The sequence below is a fragment of the Athalia rosae genome, chromosome 1, assembly GCF_917208135.1.
Source record: "Athalia rosae chromosome 1, iyAthRosa1.1, whole genome shotgun sequence".
Taxonomy (NCBI): domain Eukaryota; kingdom Metazoa; phylum Arthropoda; class Insecta; order Hymenoptera; family Athaliidae; genus Athalia; species Athalia rosae.
Genome location: NC_064026.1, coordinates 9206103 through 9229507, shown reverse-complemented (window position 1 = coordinate 9229507; position 23405 = coordinate 9206103). Strand labels below are relative to the sequence as shown.

The window sequence follows — 23405 nt, the reverse complement described above, 5'->3', positions numbered from 1 at the left end:
GTTGTCTGCTGGGATGGACAGTGTCTAGTAGAGGTATTCTTGTAATTTACTACCGCAAACGGTGATTATGGACATTCTTTTGTTCCCTTCTCATGATGCTTTCAACTGGTCGTGTGTATCTGTAGTCGTGCGGGGATACGTGTAATAAGATTTATTAGAATGCATGCATTTGATTATATCCAGCGGTCTCATTCCTCTCGTCGATTTGCCGAGAGAAATTGCTATTTGTCTTCTAACTACCACCCTGTTTTACTACACATTGCACACTCGCAACAGCGGTCACTGCGTTGTGAACACCTTTTTTGATTTTTGTTTTTTACATTTTTTCATCGCCCCTTCGGTGTATGATCAAATTAAACTTTCTATAGGTAAGTACCGAAGCTGCACATATGTATCCATTGAACGTACGTAGGTGCTCTTTAAATTATATATACTTCATTGAATTACGACCTCGTTACACACTGCGGAGAGAACGACATATATAACGTGCGATGATGACTGTAAAGAAATTTTTTCTTTTTTTTGTCTCTTCCTTTTGGCTTTTCCTCTGCTAAGTTTGAGAAAATACCGCTGCAATCTTTTTTTTTTTTATTCCTCATTTCTTCCTAGCTAGGATATGATTGTTCTTTGATTTTTACCACGCAGAGATTTTTATCCCCTTCAAACGATTACACGGGTATATTAGAGAGTTCGTATATCTCGGTGTACAACGTTAACGTAACCGTTTAAAATTCTCCTTTTCCTTCAACTGCCAGTTTCCACTTAATTGAAGCGGACTATAACCCGAAATTATGTATCCTGGCTTGAATTATACGGCACTCGTAACTCTGACGGAGGGTTGAGATGTATATATACACAAGTACGCGCAGGCACACGTACACCTGTATACGTGTCTGTGAGTAAAACGTACATAAAAGCGAAGAAGAACTTCTTCAGATGTCGGGGAAGAGATTCGAAAGGATTTTCTCGGAGCTATTATTTGGAAAAGGGACGTTTTTTTCTTTTTTTTTTTTTGTTATATTTTTCACCGACAACTGCAAACGAACGGTGCGGTATACGCTGGACAAACTTGAAGAATTTTCAACAATTTCTGGATCTATTTTAAAAAAAAACAAAATTCGACAGTGGTCCCAATGCCGCGGTGCATGTGTAGCTAAATATAACGCAACCCCTCCTAGGGTAGGCCTAGGATAAGCGTTGCGTTTGTTCCTACTTCAAAAGGAGATCAACATAATAACAATAAATTACCAGGTACGCGGTACCGTGCGGAGTATCGTTCTGGAACACCTGAACCCTGCATACATATTCGGTTCCAGGAGCACCAGGTGGACTCTTCCACCTTGTAGTTTGAATTTTTTATAAACGATGCACATCTACGTATTTTTAACGCCACCCACATTGTCGGAGTGTATTGTATTCGATGTCGTAGGTATACCGCAACCTACAGGTAAGTTCTCTCCGTCGTATCGCGACACCCACGCGAAACGATGATAGTTGTAATATAAATTTTGAGGACAATCGTGCGAAAGGATACTCGTCATTTTCAAAAGCGGTGTGCAACGCCGAGGTCGATTCGATTTCCTGGTTTTCTTTGATATCTGTAAGATAAATTGTCTGCGTAATATTCGGACAAAGAGAACAATATTTCGAGCGCACCAGCGCAACTAGGGACCGTACAGGTCATTTTTGCGGTGCAGGGAACTGTAGAATGTTTTTTCCTGGCGTGTAAATTATCGCTTTTATTGCGCAGCTACGTATCCCGTATAATTTTCACTCGATCATACTTACATGTCGGCCATGTTTGCGCCGGAGAAATTTATTGTTTTCTCGGATATTCGTTCCTCTATGATATAAGGAGTTTTTTTTTTTTTTATTGTTGTTGTTGTTTTTTTCATCCAAGTATTCGATCAAAGCCTCGTGCAAAATTGCATGGCTAAGTCTTCTTTCATTTTGCTTCGCGTTCGATACTCGGGATCGAGAGATATAACATCGATGGACCATAGGCAGCGTATACCGCGACGCGATGCTAGAGTCTCACTGGTGGTAAACTTGCTGTGTGCAGCAGTAATTCTCATTCCGATTTCCGTAATATCTGTGTCATTTTTTAGTACATATATAATAAACCAACGAAACGTTCGGATACGTGAATGTCATAATATCCATCGATCCGTTGGACACCGAGACACTTATACTCGTGATACGTAGATCGGTGATGAAAATCAGCTGTTGTAACGTGTGCTGTATAATATTTTGATTTGTTTGATTATTTTTTTCTTTTGAGAAAAATCACAATACTCTGGGGGAGATCGCGTCACTCGATGAGATTCATAATAGTTATTAATAATGAAGCGTTCGAAATTCAAACAAACTTTATTTGGCATTGTTTGAGTAACGCTTGTTAATAAATAAAACGTAAACGTACGTAGGTGTGTCCGATGCGTTCATAGCCTAACATAGACTGCAGATATACATAATAATATACTTTTATGTAATATTTGCTTGTACGTATTAGTATCGCACATTATCGATTCGATTGTAAAAGTCAATCATGCGCGGATATGTACTTTTTTCCGCTAGTTCTACGTTACGTATGGAGTCACGTGAGATTTCACATGAAATTAGAAGTAAAATTATTACCCCGTAAAGTGCGGATGTGAACTGCGTGTGTGTGTATGTGTACGTAGGACATAGTCGGTACGCGTGTACGCAGGCGAGATATTATTCGTTATTCGAGACGCAATTTGTCCGATCCAGTAATAATTTCGAACTCGTAAATTCGTTAAAGTATTTCGATACGCGTGTACGAGCGCACATTTGTACGCGCGCATGTGGGTATGCGAGTTTATTGGGTTTTATAGCGTAACGCGGTGTTATATATATATATATTGTATATTATGTATATTTCACTATCGCAAAATATCGTCAGAGTATATAAGACGCGTTGGGTACGTCTAGAGTCTTCAAGACTTGCGGTATTATAATGTGTAAGAAGCCAGTTCATTCGCGACCGTTCAGCGAGCAAGACATTCGAATTGCTTTGTCTCGCGAGTCCCTATCTATAAATACAACCCGATCTGATCAGAAACCCCGTTTTGTACTCAGGATCCCCTGAGGAATTTTCAACTTTTGCCGATAATTTCATGTACGCGTACCAAATCCACCTCAAAGTTCTCATCGGAGGGAGTATACCACTTGTGTAACGAAAAACTAATTTATACAACAAAAAAGAACTTCTTTTTTTTCTCGAAGTTAATCGACCGAGATCAAAATTTCATACGAAGCCGTGATCGAATGAATATTTCTCACGGATTTTTTCATTTTTTTTTTTTTATTTTTTTTATTTTTAGTTCGTGAGATTACGGCGATGAAAATGATGTAATAAAATTGATCAAAAATCAAGTTGCAGCGATTAAATGTTGTGAGAATAAAACCGGTAGAAACTCGTGACAGTTGAGATATCCATAATACGTGCGCGTTCTCCTCATGTACCTTATTAAATCCGAAGATAACGGTTTCCTCGATTTAATACCGAGATAAAGAACGATAACGCATCTAATTTTTGTAATGATATAATATCGTTAAACGCAAACGAACACTGCCCACGATTCAATCGAAGCGTGACGAAATCGTTTGAGAATTTACCGTCGCGAATTATATCGTTTCGTTCAAAGTATTGAGAGGAAAAAAATAAATAAAATAAACCCACCGAATTCCACGTGCACATACGAATCGGTGCATCCTGAATAAGTAATAAATAAAAATAAATTAACGATGCACGTGCAGTGACGCAATAATGACAATATCAATAATAATAACGACGACACATCAGTCTCGAGTGTTGAGATAATTTCGCGAATTTTTTTGTATCTTTTTTCTCTCATACGCGTGAGGTACAACGTTGTACGTGCAACACCTTCTTCGCGCGTTTCCGTCACGTTAAAAGTTTAACAAAAATATACGCCATAACTTTCTCCTCGATGGTTTATCGCAATCGAAAGTGTAACCGAGGTGATGATACATCGCGCGTTGCATCGTTACCCGGACGATAGAAACGAAAAGGAGTGTTGAAAATAATTGAAATTTGTGTGTCTGGCGATAGTGATAAAAAATTTGTAAATCGCAGTAATTGAAATGGTCAATCGTTTCATCGATGATGTATCATCGAGGGATGCGGCGATAAAATAAATATTGATAATACGGCGTTGTACAGCTGCGGCGTTGTAATGTATGTACATATGAAACGAGGGAGGGAGATGGTGGGAAAATTTGTTTTTATAAATACAAAATCTAAAAATGAACTCTAAATATAAACGGCGAAATTTTCGAGCACCGGCAGTAGACAGTTCGCTCTTTTCTATTTGCACAGTTTTACCTCGACTGGTTCGTCCACATGTGATCTCCGATTTATGCGAAACTTCTCGGTTACTACCGTACGTTTACCATCTCCAGTTACACTCGCGGTGATTCACCTCCGAAGCCCTCCCCTCGCCAAGGTATGACAAGTAAGCGCGTCGCACGTATCCCGCAAGTGCAACGCGCAACTTAACAATTTTACAACGCTCGAAACCGCGTCGTGTAACTCGACATTTTATCCTCCCCCCCCCCTTGATTTTTTTTTTTTTTTTCACACTCTTCTTCGTTACCTTTTCAACCCCACGTAAACGAGCGCGTGCGACGAAGGAGACGGACAAACGGTCGATACGCGCGTGTAATTGGAAATATATCGCACGATGCTGATCACCAAGTACACGACGATTCTGCTCCAGTCGACGAATCAGCACATCATCAGGTGAGTAATAATCAGCCCGTTTCTTTCATTACCAATTATGCGTACGCGGTGTCGCAACGTTGCGCAATTTATTCGATTACTACTATTTCCTCTCTTTCTTTCCACCCCTATTTTTTTCCGCCCAAGAATATTCTGAAAATGAAAACCACCCTCGGTGGTATCTCGCGGTAGCACTCGACACCGATTTATACATCACGTGGTCGGTTAATCTCGCAACCGCCTGATTAATATGCGAGGACTCTAATTGGCATCCAATTTAATTCGGACGATTAATTTTCCAAGAGTTCTCCGTACGGAGATTCCCGCATACACGCGGCGGGAGGGATGTTGAAACGGCTCGAGTACGAATTCGTGGGGGGGCGAAGATTTGAAGAGCGATACAAAGTCGGGAGAATTCACGGAAATACGAACCGGCGTGGAGAGAGAAAAAATTAGGGATGCTGGGGGAAAAACCCCCCCCCCCCCCCCCCGCAGATTTCGTATTCAGAAATCGTTCGACGTATATTTAAGGTTTGAACGGGTCCGAAGCGTGGGATCGAAGCGTGCAACGAGGTAAATTTCGTTCGCGGATTAAAATCGCTTGAAAACTTGAAAAAAAAAAAACATATTACAGCAACTCACATACCAACCAAATTCTTTTCATAAGATCGTCGAAGTCCTTGATTTTTCACATTTTATTCGACTTTTTTTCAATCTGATGGAAAAAAAAAAGGTGGACGTATAAAAGAAAAGAAGAAAATTCGCGCGAGATATATTCTCTTGAATAAATTCAATCGTCTTCCGAAGAATCGCCCGCTTGAGAGTGGAGTCTTGATTTTATCGAAATCCAGTTACCGCGGCCAAGGTTGGGTCGCACTTACACACACACACACAGCCCGGCGAACATCTATTCTATCCCTATACGGGGTGGCGAATTTCTAAGGATATCGGGCACATTTAACTCGCCGAGAATATCACGTGCGGCGATGCCTCCGAGCGCTGCACCGTACAGCTAATTCGTTATCTCTGCACTGAAATTAATAGTTCAGGATATTCCGTTACACTTTTCAGACAGCCTCAGGTCTTCTCTTTTTCCCACCGACTAATTTTTCAACTTATAACGTGCGTACGCGTGTATCTTTCGTTACGCATTTCTGGAGGAACTATTTTTCTCTCTTTTTTATTTTTTGTTCCAAAATTTTATACGTTAGCAAATCCGAGTCTGAGGACCGAAAAATTCACTCGCACGTGCACAAGACTTTGAACGATCTCATTCTCCGGAGGGCTATTTGTCAAATTCTAAATGATTCTTGGGAGGGAGAAAGTAAAAAAAAAAAAATTGAGGGGAAATTTGAATCGCGTTTTGCAGAGGAAGTACACCTTATACGCGTACGGGTACGGTACGAAGCGTACAGCCATTTAGCAAGGAGACTAATAATATAACAAGGGCGAGCGGAAGTTGCGCATAGTCTTTGTTCGCGGTCATTGTGAATGTGCTTCCTTGAAATCATTTGATTACTTTTTTTTTTTTTTTGTTTCAATTTCTTTCAAATACAACCGATATCCTGCGATGCAAAAGTGCAACGAACCTTTGCAGCGTAATTTGTTTTTCCTTTTCTCCTAATAGATCTCTGCAGTTTTGTCACATCGCTAAAAGTAACCCGAGTCAGCAATGGTGTCGGAATACATAGCAGCTGATTTGCTTTCCTTTTGGGTAGCGACAGCGACAAGTAGGTATCGTTTTGCGTCGTCCTTTATACCCTAAAGTCCCAAATAGTCGGCTTATACCAGGAGTCAGGGTCGGTGAGCCGCGCGGTCACCCATCTCCAGTTTTCCCTAGGGAAACTCTCCGGAGTATACTTGACGTAAAGGGGTTCTCGTCCATCGATTAGTTTTATTATTATTATAGTAATTCACGGACCCAGTCGTTGTTTACACACGCACACACACACACAAACACACACACAATGCAACTGCAACCCTCCAAATTATGGACCGGAGAAAACTCACTCCGCAGATCGTTAAATTTGCACTGACGGTAATATCGTGTAAAGGAGTAGAAGAAATTGGGAATGATAAAATAAAAATTAATTTTTCTCATCTCACGTATTTAACGATGTAGCGATTCGCGAATCGGAGTACGGTTCCCTCTCTGTCGTATTACTTATTGGAATAGTTTCATCGATATGCACCCCGTTGACTGTCGGGCGAACGCCCGACACTGTTGTACGTACCGCCTAGGATTATATATCGCATACCTACGTTGCTGAGAAACCAATAAAACATGATTCATTTGTGTTTTTTTTTTTTTTTTTTTGCTCCGACGACGAGGAAATATAGCGAGACATATTTTTTCGAACATATTAGTCAATTTATCAAGACCCACCTACGCAGCCAATTTATTTTACCGATAAATTCCTTTTCGATTTCATTAGTGGCCCAAACGCGGCTGTTGTACGATGTCCGAACGAAAAGAAGAAGGAAAACAAAAGGATGAAATAAAAAAAAAGGAACAAGATTTAGCGCAACTACTTTCGCTGGGTACTACCTATAGTATATACCTAATAGAAGTTGCCAATATTTTTAGCGCTTTGCTGACTCTTTGATATCTGTGCACCGAGCTATACGAGCTCGCGGGAAGCTTTAATCTTCGGTGCAATTCTACTGCAAGAAAGGGGCGTGTCTAGCTACCCCAACTAACCTCGGATATCCGACCTTTCGAGTGTCTCTGCAACGCTCGCCTCGTAGGGGTATCCGCGATCTACGGGTACTTGAAAAATAAAAAAGGAAGAAAAATCGAACCTACAGATATAAACGATGTGGACATACGGTCGGTGCAACGTAGATTACAGAGATCAACTTCCGTTCGAGTTAGGAGAGCCCGCGCGGTGCTCCAAGAGTTCGGACTACGCCTCGATCCATCCTTGTCATTTCACAGCAGAGCGAGATATGTTTGTTTTGGGGTTGTTTTCGACTTTGTTATTGAATTTTTGAGGGGCTCGCGAACGTTCCTCGAACCCCTTGGAATACACATCGAATCGATATCCATTTTCTGCACAGATTATAACGCGCCCCTTGAATATTCGCGGAATTTATATTGAGATAGTTTCATTTAGCTACGTATTTTGCGAACTTAATTATCCTCCACCGCTCCGAAAATCCTTACCCTCTACGCCCCGCGGACCCGTGAGTTACGTGACGAAGGTGTCTTCAGTTTTTAGCGGAATTTTGAAAAAAGTGTAGCAACGAGAAGTGCGCTCGATTTATGTTTCTATTTCATTTTCCGTCTGTTTTTTACTCCTTTATTTTTTATTTATTTTTATTTTGTTTTTTCTTTGGCGCTGCAACGTGCGCAATATACATCGGAGAAGAAGATTCCCCGCGAAGAAGAATAGGCTTGAGCCCCATATTGACACTTGGGACATTATTAAGTGGAGGGGTCGGTTCTAATAAGTTTTGACGACAATACTGAGGGATACTTTTGCGGGCTTATTCGACCAAAGAAAACATCGCGCTCGCTGGTATAACGTAACGTTACGTCGGAGAACCAACGGTGGAACAACTCCGTAACCACGGTTTGCGGGTTTCTCAGACTCTCGCTAAAATCCCCGAAGAGTTTTTCGACCCGTTGATGCAGCTTTCTTCTGCATCCCCCATTATTTTTTCTCTACCATTTTTCCGACTGCATTTTATGTTCTTTCATCTCTCCCCCTTTCTCATTTTCTTTCTTCGCCGGATGAGAATATTCTTCTTCTTTTTTTTTCTCCTTTCTTTCTTTCTTTCTTTTTGTCATCATTCTCTCACAATACACCCCCTCTACCCATCGCGGGCCGCGATGCTCCGTCTGACGATTTTCGCGATTGAACTTCGTGGAAAAGTTCTTGAAACCGTTCAGTGATTTTAACCTTGACGGCAGATCGCGTGGGACCGCGAAAAACAACCCTCGAAATATTCACCATGTGGTTTCTCGATGCCGACACTTATTTTTACCAGGTTCAACGGATGCCAAATTTTCCGTACACCTCGGACTTTGCTCCGAATTGCGAGTGGGCGAGAAAATAATCAGATCGTTGACTCACGTGCTAGTGAATCCCGACGTAGTGGCTGTTGTTACGCATTCTAGAAACGGCCCGACTAATACCAGGCAAATCTATTCATAGCGCAGTCTAGAGTTTGGAAAATAAAAAAAAAAAAAACACGAAAGAATCTCTGAATTTCATACATCGCTTTAACGGATATTCGCACGTTGTAGGGTACGTTACGGAATTTTATACCCTCCACCTCTGAAACGTATCCATAGTTTTATTTCTCTGCGCGTTGCAGGGCTTTCGGAGGAAGTGAAACTTTTATTGCAACGAAACATCTGACTGCTGCTGCACGGTTAAAAGAGGTAAAAAGCCGGCCACTCATCGCTGCACCGAGCATTATTCTTTTTCTCGTTTTTCGTTCAACTCTGTGGAGAGAAAAAAAAAATGGTTTTTCTCACCGTTTTAATACGTTTAAAAAAATCCTTCTTCTCTCGCCATTTACTTCGCCTACGATTTTCATTCTTCGCCACGTCGCATCCGCTTCCTGCTCCTGATAAACCGTCGCGTTCATTATATCCTCGGAGTGAAATTTGATAAATACAGCTTGGCTGCAAGCAGGTATCAAAAATATTATAAGGACTACCCTCTCGAATCGTCGCTGTGATGATTTTTTTTATTTCTTTCCTTCCTTCCTTCCTTTCTTCCTCGTTCGCGAAGCTCTTTCTTTGCAAATTTTGCTCAGGCGACCGTTTGAGACGTTGACGGTTACCTTTTAATTAAAAGTTAGAATTTAGAGGAAAAAAAAACGAAAAAAAAAAAAAACGAAAAAGGAATGGAAGAAAAATGTACAAAGAAAAAGTTCTACTTCAACTTTGGGTAACAAAATTTTGCTTTACATAAGGGCAGTTATATAGCGTTACAATATGATCTTTGCAGCGCAATCTCCACTCCAGTCGCGGCGCCATTAAACTTCTCTTTTCGCAAAAGAAATTTTCATTCCTCCACCATATACCTACGCGTTTACAAAAATATACCACGCTCCCCGTATAATATTAAAATAACGACACGCTTCCGCATCGAATATATTCGGTTTTTCTTCTCTTTTTTCTGCGTATCTTGAAAATGTTGTAACTTCACATTCAGTGCCTCAGACAACTCGCCAATCCGATTTATTATTAACACAGATTACGCTCATAACTCGTATGATTCAACTCTTGAATCATGGATATATATTGGACTGAATTAATAAAAACTTCCCGATTCTCATATTCATCCGCAGATCCGTTTTTCATGCTCCGTATCTCTGGTGTACCGAAAGGAAAATCTCGTGATTTCGAATCGACGAAAGATAAAAACGGAAAATTTTCGGGTCGCGTTGTGGATCAGGCGAGTCTTAAATTCCATCTCGGTGGAAACGTGTGGAAAATTTGTATTTCGAAGTGTCGCGCGTCACGTAGCGTCCGCCGCGACTCTAACTGTTATGAGAATGGGTTGAAAAGCATTCTGGGTAAACATTTTAGCGAGATCGCACGTCTCGCGTTGGCGGTTTTGGTCCCCTTGTAGACACACTTCATTCCCTGACGGTGTGTATAGTCTACTACTTTAGTCGCTTCTGACTCAACTCAACCGTGATGTTCGACGCTAAGATCTTTCTATTAATCCCAACGGGATAGACCCCCCGCCCGCCACTACTTCACTCGCTCAGCTACTCCGCTTCCCTAATTAAATTATTCTGTAACAACGGAGTTACGGACGGACGGGGATCCGGCTATCTACTGGGTTACGGACGGATGAACGCCGACGGACACGTTGCTGACACGTACCGCTGTTAAACAGCTGCCAATCTATACCTATGTCTGGGTACTTCCGACTTTGGGGCATCCGCAACATCCGAAAACCGTACGAGTATTCCTGCAGACCATGTACCCCCTCGAAGTTACGAACCCCGGACGAGAATTCTTCTGTTTTTTTGTTCGTGACGCATCGAGAAAATTTGGCAAACTTGGCTTGTTGAAAACTGCAGAAATTGGGCTCTTATTTCGCTTGTCAACATTCACAACGAAATTGCTGTCCGTAAAACTGCAGTTATCATGGAAATAATAAAAATCGAGAAAAATGAAATATTCGATGTTTGTATATGTATATATAAATGGTGGTTATCCAGCGACCGCAAACATTTTTCCAGTCGTGATTATGCCAGCAGAGTTATCCTGTTTTCACAGGAAACTGTAATACTGTTATGCTTATCAATGGGTCGAATTCACATTCGACCGCATACAACTGGAAATGCCAGATCGGTTATCCCTATCATCATGTGCATCTACGTACGTATTTTTCGTGTTCGTATACTTGGGAATGTGGTTCGTTGTGTGATTTCAACGAAAAGTACCACCGACTATTGGTGATCAAAGAATGATGTAATACGCCGGAACCATTATGCGGAATCAACCGAAAGAGAAAAGGCTAACAAAAAAAGTCAGAGAAATGAAAATGAACAAACCAAATAATATGTAATATCTACGCTAAAGTGCAATACGCGCGCTCTACCAAATGGCTTCGGTGTAAAGCTTCGGCTGCATTTACCAGGCAATTACCAACGTAGTATACGTATACGAAAACGTTTGTGAATATCAATTACCGGGTAATTTCGCGGTTTGAACATCTGTTGTTTCGAAATATAATTATCTCTCGCTGAAAATGTATGGGTTTACGGGCAACTGACGGGGGCTGCCCTTATTGCAAATAGCTGAAATGGCGAAATATATTTTCACGCATTCGTGTTATCTGATATCCTATCGGTGCCGCTACACGTATAATTTTCTGCAGTGAACAAAAACTAGGCAGCGCGATCACGTATATATATATATTTTTTTTCTTCAATTTTACTTCCCATTATCATTCAATTAAAAGCGATGATACGAGAAGCGTACAACTGGAGAGACGTGTAATGTATATTCAGAAGATATACATGTATACGTATAATGATATACCTACGTTTGCCGGCTTCGGAAATGTTGCGATCAAATGTGACGTCATCTCCTGCAATTGCACTTTGTTAAACCCGTTCGTACGCCTACCGACGGTTGGATATGTGTCCTCGAGTTATCCATGGCGCCCGGCACTTCTTCGTTTCTCCAGTTTCCATTTACGTGTAACTAAATACCTTCGTTTCATTTACGGATATTCAATTATTCGGAACTCTGCAAGTGACATGTACACTTTTACGTACAAAGTGGAGGGGTATGTACAGTATTTTTCGATTACGTATCCAGATGTCCGGGCGTAAAAAATGGAGGAAAAAATGAACCGACGGTGAAAAACTGTATTCTCGATTTTCTCGTCGGACATTTTCGTTTGTTTTGAGTACCCGTACCCGATGTCGTTAGTTTATATGTGCGGGGGAATGGACGAATTTTCCGGTGATAAATTCTAGCAAATCTGTCGGTTGTCTTATATTTGTAACAGTTGGGCATAACCCCGGGGCGAAACTTGGATCAGAAAGCAGACTTTCTTTTCCTATCTGTTAAACCATTTGTCGGCTGTCCTATAAGCCATTTCTTTCATTTCTTATCTATCATTTCTTTCTCTTGTTTTATTTTCATTTTTTTTTTTTTCTCCTTTTCAACCACCGAGACGTACGATGCGCGCCGTCTTATCCCGCCTCTGTATCCCAACGGCAAAACTATGATACATCGAAAAACCAGATGTGTGTGTATATATATATTTTTTATACAAGGTCTCATCCCGTAGGAAACGTATTCGAAACACTCGTCATCGTTTTCAATTTCATCTACGTCCGGGAAACGTGTGTATGGCGAGCAATTTTAGGGACGGCAGAACGAATTTGCGCCGAAAGTGAAAATATAAAAAATGATACGTATATTATACGTACGTATCTAGAAGTAAAGGATCTATGAAATCTATGAAATTTTTTCTACACGCCCATAAATATTCAAACGAACCTATTCCCGAGTGTTCTTGTACGAATATAACCTTGGCCGATCGATTCTAGTTTCTATAATAGGTAACCCGACTTGAAGATTTCTTAAATAATTATTCCTCCCACGTGTATAAAGTTGAACACGTGATCGAGGAACCGAAAAAAGGAGAGCGAAAATTGGGTATTCGATATTTTGGATATACCTATCGATGTTACGCGTTTGGTGGAATTTGAGACTGACTGGAGTCACCGTATAACTTCTCGTACATCTATACACGTAAACAACTGTGAATTTATACTTTTATACCTACATGTACGGAGTCTCGGTGGTGGTTATAAAACGAGACACAATATTTTTCCACGCATTATCCTGTCCCGGTGAAACGAAGTAGAAGAAGAAGAACCCGCGAAGGACTTTCTCAAATTTATCGCAATTTTTTCGCAACTTTTATCCCCTCCCTCCTCGTACTTTGCACCAGCACCACCTGAGACGACATTTTTATATTTACTGTCAAGGCACACGCGCGCCGTCTGTACGTTTCTCTTGCACCGTGGGGGTAAAAAGCTCATTACTTTCTATGCGTGTGTGTTTCGAGATCACAAAGAGAAATAAAATTGGGACAAGTACAATCGAGCGTAGATGACACATTCGAACGACGGTCGATCGCCGTCTTCGATTGTCCATCGGCCAATCGGCGAAGGAATAAAAAATATATATTGTCGCCAAGCACATCTCAGTTTTTGATGTACGCTACTTTTTCACTATTTTCAAGCGCTGTGTGGGATCTCCTGATTTTTTTTCCCGCCCGTCACGATCGACCGTCACGCTGAATAGTTTCGGTAATTTCTAGTTCAACGAATGTTTAATGAAACGAAATTATTACGACCCGATCGTCTCTACGGTGTATGAAACAGCGATCGAAATGGCCGGTCGTTAGTATAATCCAATGGGTAACAATGTCGACCCGCTCTGTTTGTTTCATATATAAATAATACGCGAACGCGTTATTTTCTCGCTATAGTATTTAATGGCAATCTCTTCGAATCGTTGGAAATCCTCGGATGTATCACGGTGTGCATAGTTGCGGTCGCTGACTTTCGACGCAATCTTTTACACCGCGGTGCGGTACGGACGCGTTTCTTCTTTATACGATACCAATCCCCAGTTTCCGAGGTACTCTTATCCCGACGCGCGACGGTACCACCACCTTGCCTATATACCGGAGTCTTTTTCTCGCTCGAACAATTCAAGTTCCCTCCACACACACACACCGCGTACATCCCCTTCTCGCGACCGTTTACTTCTGTACGTTTTGTCTACCGGTTTCTTTTCGCGTCGTCTAGTGGCGGCGACGACTACGTTTCGTCCTTTGTGAATCGTGAAATTGTGCGGCTGTAGAAACAAATAAGAACCGACCGGTATCATAATCCGTAGGAAGTCGTGCGGTTATTTGGTCACGGCCTAATTATTTTCATTGATAAAAAAAGTAACGTCGGCCATTTCTCATCTGATTTCGGTGATCCGATTTCTGTGCTTAGTTGTTGTTTTTTTATTTTTCGAATATCTTCGGATATTCACGGACGATGAGTTTCGGCTGTATATGTATATATACCTGTGTCGTGTAAAAATTAGAAATACATACATATATATATACATAAGACACAGGAAATCCACAATGAAATAGTATTGCACGTATTGTACATAATTTATAGTGGGACACCCGATCACACGCGCCTGCGTTGTTTTCACCGACTCCCACCCTGTTCGTGGAGAGACCTTTATGCGGTAGAAATTTATCCGGCATAGTATCGTCGTAGATACGGTCCGGGTATAGAGCGTCGCGACGCCGTGCCAGTCCGACGTCGACGGGCGTCTCGGACGCTTAACGGCGTGATAAACGAGAGTAAACGGCTAAAAACCATATAACATAGATATATTCATTTTCAGGCCGTTTCGACGTATTCCATTCTGTTCTTCGTTCGATTTTTCCATTCTTGTTCGATTCATTTTTTCCCGATAATACCCGTACGTCGATGAAATTTTATCATCGCGAGTTAGAATCGTGATTACACGCTGAATTAAAAAAAAAAGAAAGAAAAATTAGATCGATCATCTTCAGTTCTGCAGCCAGAGTGCGCGGAGGCAACAGATTTATTCAATCAGACAACGAAGATTTGTTATAAACAGAATACCTCTTCGCAAACTTCGATATTCAAGTGTTGTGGATTAAGATAAAGAAGAAAATAATGCTTTTTAGAAAGTGTCGATTATTTTCGTAACTGTTAATGGTACATATTACATATTCAACAAACTAGACCGTCGATACGGACATCTATCCGATGCTTAATTGACCGTTAAACTCCCTGAAACCCCTCGTTCGGATTTAGAATAAATCTTATCGTCGCACTGTTGGTTTTAATCCTAGTCTCACAGTTCATTTGATTATCTTATCGATTCACGACCGGATGTCATTTACGTAGTTTCACCATTTTTACGGTCGCCTGCGACGTGGGAAGAGATCACCTCATCCTCGTCTTTAAACTTAATTGAACCAGAAGAGAAAAGAAAACATTCTGCATCGTGTGACGTAGCCACGTGCCTCGTTATCCCGGAAGTCCATTTTTTCCCCTGCCCTTCCCTTTTGCACGAAGAATAATTTTAGTGCATACGGACCGCTGCACAAATTACCTAAAACTGATGAAGCAAATTTTGACGAACGAAAAATTTTTCTTCAAATAATACAAATTCCTGGTTTGTTTCGTACGCGGGGCCAATTATTCGGGTCAATGCCCAGCTAACATTTTCTACTCGGTTAATTCCCTTTCAAGTGACCTTTCGAAGCGTGGCTCGAAAAATTTTGGTTTTTTTAGTTTTTCTTTTTTTTTTTTTTTCATTCTCATCTCAGGCACGTGCACGATGGTAACAAGTTTGATGTTTCAATTTCGTTTGAACGTACCATAATTTAGATAGGGTCCGAAACAAATTACCCTCCACTCGGAAGGGGGGAAGAAAATTTAATGGACAATTACGATTTTTTAAATGAAAATTATGCACGCGATCGGTTCGGGAATAATAGAGACCGATTACATATCTGACTCATAAACCTAATTTCGTGTGTGCCAACGAAACGACCAACGGACAGCTCCGCGTGCTTCGTAGTCTTGCTCAATCGACATTTAACTCTCTTATTTGCATCTTTGGTTTCACTGGCACGGTTACTCAAGCAATGTTAGTTTAGTTCGTTTCTTTTTCTCCGGTACATCATGCAAGATAATTGTTTCGAACGACACACTTTTCTCCTTTTTTTTTGTCCGATTCTTTTTACGGAAAAATTTAGCCCGTTCTATTCGTATTATAATTATCGCGTTACGCAATCGGAGAGATAAACTTTCGGTGGTGAACTCGTTTCCTCGGTCGAACAACATAATTCTAGCGTAAATTCCATCGGGGTTGTTCAGGGCGGGGAAAAAAAGAAGAAAAAAAATTTTCTCTTAGTAAGTTTTAATTACGTTGTGAGAAAATTTTCGGGAGAAGACGTTTCTCTTCGTACGTAAACATATATACCACAACAGTCTTCCGATTGTGAGTACCTGCGAGAGGAGGAGAGTAGCTTTTACTTCATCCTTTGGATTACTTTGATAAAGAAGTTTCCGTCGTAAATTTACCTTCGCGAAGGGAGGAAAAAAAGGAGGAGGGGTAAGAAAGGAAGAGTGAGCGTCGAAGAAAATTTTAACCCTGGAATCAAACACGTATCCAATTAAATTGTAATTCCTAATGCCGAGTAGTCGCCCCCTCCCCTACCGCTGCAGATCTGTTTAATTATAATTCCAATTTTACTTCTTCACCGGGGAAACCCTCTGTGTAGATCTCCTCGTGTATTTCCTCTTTTCCTCTTCTCCTCTCGTACTCCGGAGGTAAAATTTAATTGCTATATATCTACTGAATTCTTTATATCCTTCCGCAGCAGCAACAGAAATTACGCGACTCGGGGAAACACTCGGAAAAATACCAGAGCTCGATTAAATTCTTCTTTATATACCTTTTCCCAAATTATTATTATGTCATCGTTATCTTTTCATTTTATTTCGTAACTGTTTTTTCTATCTTTTTTTTTTTCTTTTTTATTATTTCTATCAAACTTTACACTCTCGTAATTATACATTATATACACGCGATCGTAACTTGGTTATATTATATACTTCCAACATACCATTACATGGGTGAATTGTCCGACGTACGTAAAAGGTTCGGCGACGCGGTTATTCCTTGGTTGACCAGAGCGATGGTATAAGAATCGGATATTTTGTTCACATTCTCAATTTCCAACTTTCACGAGGTTTCGTGCAGCCGAATTATGGCCCATCGGCTCACGTGTACGATGCATCGATGTAATATCCTCATACGAGCATTTTTCGAGTGTCGAGGACACGCGCGTCCAGAAATCTAGCTGTGTAACGAATAGTTGATTCTTTTTTTCTTATTATTCCCGCAAGGTTGTAATTCGATACTCTCCGGAGTGGAAAAACGTTCCCAATTTTATTATAAGCGATAGAGCGAGAACAACAAGCAACGTGTACGACGCGGGGACCGCCTGGAACATTAGAGAGATGAAGAAAGAAAGAAAAGAAAAGAAAAAAAAAACTGAACCAAAAGTAGAAAAGAACTAGGGCCGGATCAAGAAACGCGAAAGATTTAGGTGGGCGCTCCCGAAGGTTTCGTGGAGTTTGGGAATTCAAAGTCCCCATGAAAACTAAAGTTGAACCCGTTTCCCCCCGCGACGCGGAGTTCACGAATTTAGAATCCCACTTTAAATCTCAACTCTATCTTAACGTTCGTTAAATTTCTTACCCGACTTTGATGGAACTACTTCGATTTTTAAAGCTCGAAAATTCGTTTGGAAAAAAGAAAAATCAATTTCAAATAAAACACATGCATATAATTATACACGAGTAAAGCGTATATCTGTCCGTCGTCTACTATATACGTAATCGGGATGGAAGAAGAAAGAAATATTTTTTTTTTTTTTCGATACATTTTTTTCATTCTCTTTTCACAAGCGGAACGAGTGTATATTTTCGTTAGTTTTATCGACGACGAAAGAAGATCAATTAAACGGGAACAAAGAAAACTTGGAGTTGTAAAAATTTTGGTTTGGTTTTTTTTTTCTCTTTGCCGCACCGCGTTACCCGCAGGTCAAAGAAGTTCTTATCTGTAAGCGAGTCGTGACGATATGATATAATGAACCGAGGATATAATAATGAAATTGCTTAGGTGATTCAAAAATAACCACGTGCGACGAGAAGTTAAGTGCGGAGATTTTGCTCACATACAATTTACAGATCAAGGAGAAACTCGTCTAATATTCGAATCGTGAAGGCTTACTACCCTCTACACATTTTTAACCCGATGACAGCTAAAACTCCAAAGAAATAATAAATAAAGAAGAAAAAAAGACGAGAAATAAAAGTAAAAAGAAAACGAAGACTACCGGCCACGTCACCGCAGTGCATCGTTGGAAAAAAGATTCTTGACATTAACCCTCGGAGTTTTTTTTTCCACTAATTTCATTTTCTCTTTTTGATAATGCAAAGTTTTCACTCGTCTCGACGAATACCGTTGTGTTTCAACTGAAAGTGTGAAAGAGAGAAGAAAATACATAAAATAAAAATGTTACCCCCGATTATAAACAACATAAACAACGACATATTGACGTTATATACGAATCAAAATTCGGCGAGACCCACAGTCAGATCCACGAGAGGTCGTTACGCCGAAATTGGGGTGAAAAGGTAAATAGTATTTGATTTTTTGTCTTATCCGAATACGTATACAGTATAAATGTAGACGTATTTCTGATCGCCCCATATACTGACATACGATCGACGAATCGAACCGCAGCCTTTGAACAATCAAAGGTAATCTTATATACAGGATCGCGAAACGTGTCATCAGGAGGCGGTGAGACGGCAGGAAAATCGATTTTAATCAACGGTTAATTTGAAATATGATAGGAAAGTGAGTAAAACTACCCTACACAGCCTTTCGAAGCCCTTGAAGTTATTCTTAAGTTAAGCTGCTTAGCGAGTAAGCTTCTTAGTCTATAGTTACGGTGAATAGACTGTAGATGGGATTCATTATTTTTTCGGAAATACTCTTAGCTGTTCGCCCGGTACATCCGAGCACTCAAAGAACCTCTGAATTATTCAGAGTTCAATCTGACAGATGGAGAGAACAAAAGAAAATCCTAATAACGATATCGGTAACAACGATGAAAGGGAAACCGGAATCTCATTTTTCGTACCAGACTTCGATATCGGATCGCATATCCCCAAATATCGTCGTCCCCGCCAAAATACCGAAGATTGTCACGTTATTTGGAAATCTTTGTATCGTATAGCTGCGGTCAAAGTGGCCGACAAAATATGTAAAACCTTCTAACAACTGAGGTAAATCGCCTTTGTTTTATATCCCATCGTATTCTTCCTACACCTTGATAAACACCTATGCAGCGTATCTTCTTTCAAACCTCAATCTTACGTCAAACGTCTTCCGGTTTTATCTATACACACCCTATGCTGTAGAACGCAATAAATGTTTTTACCACATTCTAGAAAAAAAGGAAAGAATAAAAACGAAAAGGGATATGTCGAACGAATAAGTGGAAAGCACGTTGTGGGGCTGCTATTTTTTTTTTTTTTTTCTAATTTTCATCGGCGCAGTGTGCTAGGACAAAAATAATTAATTTTACCGGGCAAGGATTCGTTGGGGCGAAAGATCTTGTAAAATATAACCTTGTTTTTTTGCCGGAAGAATATTAGGAGAGAAATAGGACATTGAAACTTTCTTTCGGCGTATTATATGGCCGGTATAACGTTATACGCTACTATATTAGTGTATATAACACAGTGGAAGAGATTGGAAAAGTTGAGCCTACGAGAACAAGATTCGAAGCGAGACTTTGGTAAAAGGTTGCGCTGCAAGGGAGGAAGGAATGTTCAACGTGAGGCCCTGCGTGATCGTTGACCGGAAAACTCGACGATCAATTTTACCTTTCAACTGTAAGTTGAACACAGTTTGTTGAAACTATCAGCCGAACAAATTCTAATCTCCATCTCGCATACGTCGGGTATTCGGTCCCATACAGTCATCGCGACGCTTTTTTCATCCGCACGTTCCAAATGTATTCAAATTACTTTTCGGGATTTATCGCGATTCGGTTTTCCCTTGTATTTCGCAGTATCGGCGGTACGGGGGTAGGGGGGTAGCGGGGCGGGGAAAATACACACTCGCCGATATTTTCTGGCCGTTGGGTATTATTGATTTAGAGCGGTTATTTGATGTCACATCATCGATGCGACGGCTTCGTAAGGGATGACCGGCGTATAAAGGGAGAATTGGCTCGTGAACGGTTCCGGCAGTTTCACCGGCGGCTTTGAAGCTGTAATAAAATCTAGTGGAGCGATGATGTCATTAAATATCCACCGTGCAGTGTCCGCCGTTGATGGAGTCTCCCGAGTAACTCGGCGGAGCGGCAGCGGCGAGCAGAAACTATGCTAACCAGAGCGAAGCGCACGACAACGCTCGGGGCACTTGTGCCGGCAGGAATAGCGCGGCAGCTAAAAACGCGCAAAGTGTCGCCTGTCCGACAGGTAATTCAACCTTAAACCGGCCCGGACTCGGAGCGTAGGTTGAACACCTACCGGCTTGGCGTAGGTACGTGTGCGTCAAACTGGTGCGATCTTGTGTGTTGATCGCTGGGCGCATACGTACGGTAATAAGGCGCGTAGGTGACGAAACGAAATCGCGGCGGCGTTCGCCGTTGCTCTGCTCCTGACACCGTGCCGCGACTGCGAGGTGCACGTAGCCAAGAAAACGCGAGGCCTCCCACACATTTACGCTCTTGTAATTCAAGAGGTGCTCCCGGTTCTTCGGTTACAACTCGGCCGTTCCAGAGTCCATGCCTCCGGGGCAAAACGACGGGCGCGGTAGCGCGGCGGAAATCGAGATGTCGGGCGAAAAACGATAGCGAGGAACATTCCCCTCCTCCCCACCTCCCCCAACCCCCTGCAGAGCGAAAGATTCGCTCCGGGGTCCGTAGAGATTTTGAAATAAACGCTCCCATTCATAGGAGGATTTTATTATACACATAGATCGGTTTGCGTGTAACGTTTGTACGCAGTAACGCCCGTATACGGATGAAAAATTGAAGGAAAGGGTTGTTACGTTGTAGAAAAATAATGACGCTGAGTGTGCGATTATCGTCATTGTTAATCGACGCACGATGTACGTGCGTTAGGTGTACTTGTCGTTAAAATGCGTACACCAGAATACGCAAACTCGAAGTATACGTTTGGGGTGTTTGGAAATACTTTTAACTTGGGGTGTGCGATTACGTATAGGGGTAGGGCGTACGCAATGGCATAGATGGACAAAATGAATTTTTATATTAAAGGAGGTATATATATATATACCTCTGCCATTTTGTACGCCTTTCCCCTACGTATTTTTAATGTGGATGACATCAAAGGTTGCAAAAGTACCTGAACTATACATAAAGGTTTATAATGTATGCTGCACATTACAGTCACGTCGCATGCCATTTTGTTATGCACTTTTCTTCATTCGTGCTGCACGCTTCCGATGATGAGGACCCTAGAATTCCATTTCAACCGTTAAATGAAAACGTCATTTCGCTGCCGTTTACATCACGTTGTTTGGTTTTTTTTCATCTTTTTGTTTTTTACAACTTTGATCTCGTTTCTCTTCGCCAGAGGCATTGAACGGGGATAGGTGTACGTGAACGTCACGTTATATGTACGTACGTACCTACCTACCCTTTTAATGTTTTTACCCAAACTTGACGCAACCGCGCCGCTATAGCCAAGAGGCCTGAAACCCTTTGCTTCGTTTCAAATACTCCGCGAAGACGTGTGCGAAATTTCACTTTTTAATTTTCCTGCAGACGAGTCCGTACAATGGGTGGTGGCTAAAAGTCTGGAGATTTGATTTTCCGTTCTTTTTTTGGCTAATTTTTTTTTCTTAGCTTTGTATCATTACGCCACCTCCGACAACGCTCTTCTATATCGCGTGAGAATTTTTAAAGAATCACGAGCGCGAAACGTCCGGAAGAAATCGGACTTCGTTCACGTCCGAGGTCATCGTCGCGAGTGAATGCCGCCTGTGCACCTCGCGTCACTCGACTTTCATCTCACGATCGCTTCAGACCCGCGATACACGCGTTTTCATATAAAGTACACATGGGTTTATGTACCGCGAAGATAAACTCGCCGCTGAAAAGGGAACACATGGACAACTGCCTGTATATAACTCGCATAATTGCACGAATCGTTCTTCTCCTTGAATAATCATCATTCTGAGATATGTGAAGAAAGAAAGAGAGAAAGAACGAAAAAAAATAAACAACAAATTCGTCCAACTTTGAATTACATCTCGCCAAACTATCTGATCTTGAAAGAACAAACAACATGTTAAGAATCACGGTGCGACACAAGTTTCACAAACCACTCATATTTTATTCATTTTACTCCAACTCAGACTTTCGCGATTATTAAGTGTTGCTCTTTTCCCTCGTTGATTTTTTTCTTTTTGTCGGCGACAAGAACGAGCGTAACAAAATCTAATTTGACTCTAGGTAGGTATAGGTAAGCGAGTGTACGTTATGTAGGTATTTAATTAAAAAACTTTCACGAGCCGGAGAGTAATGCAGAACGCGAAATATGTGACTTGTAAAATAGGTAGGTATGTGTGCAGCGTAGAAAAAGATTTGTACTCGGGGATCTTGTGTTTTCTAGAATGAGAAGAAAAGAAATACCGACTAAATAGCATAATCGATTGTTCGACTATACGCGTGCAAGGTTTTACCTACGCGAGTATATTTGTAGGTATTTCATCTGTATATATATTCCTGCACGGTGTGAATTACATTCTCGTAACGAACCAAACTATGGACACACGTGTACAACAGTATGTGATATTCAACGATTTTACGAGGTCTCGAATAAAATTTACGAGCTTGAGAAATTGCTCGCGAAATAATATGCGCGGTTATTACAGTTCGGTAAATGTGAGGTACGTGTTCATTTCGCTCGAAGATTTGTTCCACTTTTTCCGAAATAATAACAACAACAATATAACGCTAGAAGCGTAACCGCGACAAACCGTAACAACAAGTATCGAAATTGAATTCAATGAGGCAAAGGAGAAATGATCCATTTATCGCCGAATCGTTGATGACGATTGTCCGGAGTCTCGACTGTCGCACCGTGCGGATGACGTTATGCCTATCGTCGCTTGATCGTCGGTGGGACGAAGTTGATGCGATAAAAAATGAACCGTTGGGATTGATAACAATCTGCAATTCCGTGATTTTTACCTAAATGGAAAATTTTACCTCGTCAAATTCGATCGCCAACTATAAACGCCATTAGGCAAATTCATGTATATTTTATACATTATACCGGGTAGTAGTACGTGTACCCGAAATTGTAACGAGGTTGTGGTCCGTCGTGTAACTTCTGTCTGCGCGGGGCGAGTCGTTTCCGAGTAAAGTTCATGCCTTGAATACCGAACACGACGACAAACCTGCCGAGTCTGAAGACACATTTCGAACTTCCGTACCTCTTATACTATACATTTATGCTAATTAAA

The 23405-nt window shown here is 41.2% G+C and overlaps 1 protein-coding gene across 10 annotated transcripts in view; it reads left to right on the top strand.

Annotated features, from left to right (window-relative positions):
• LOC105686048 (protein sprint) overlaps positions 1-23405 on the top strand; it is a 102580-nt gene that overhangs the window by 61228 nt on the left and 17947 nt on the right. For 2 of the 10 annotated variants that reach the window (XM_012400602.3, XM_025746821.2), the window contains exons 1-2: positions 14570-15025; positions 18077-18526. The exons of 6 other annotated variants lie outside the window; for them this stretch is intronic. In XM_012400602.3, coding sequence (XP_012256025.1) covers positions 18405-18526 — 122 coding nt within the window. In that variant the 5' untranslated portion in view covers positions 14570-15025; positions 18077-18404. Of the gene's footprint in view, positions 1-2975; positions 4790-14569; positions 15026-17803; positions 18527-23405 lie in introns of those variants that run through there. 2 more of the 10 variants (XM_025746824.2, XM_048660245.1) reach the window with 2 other exon arrangements.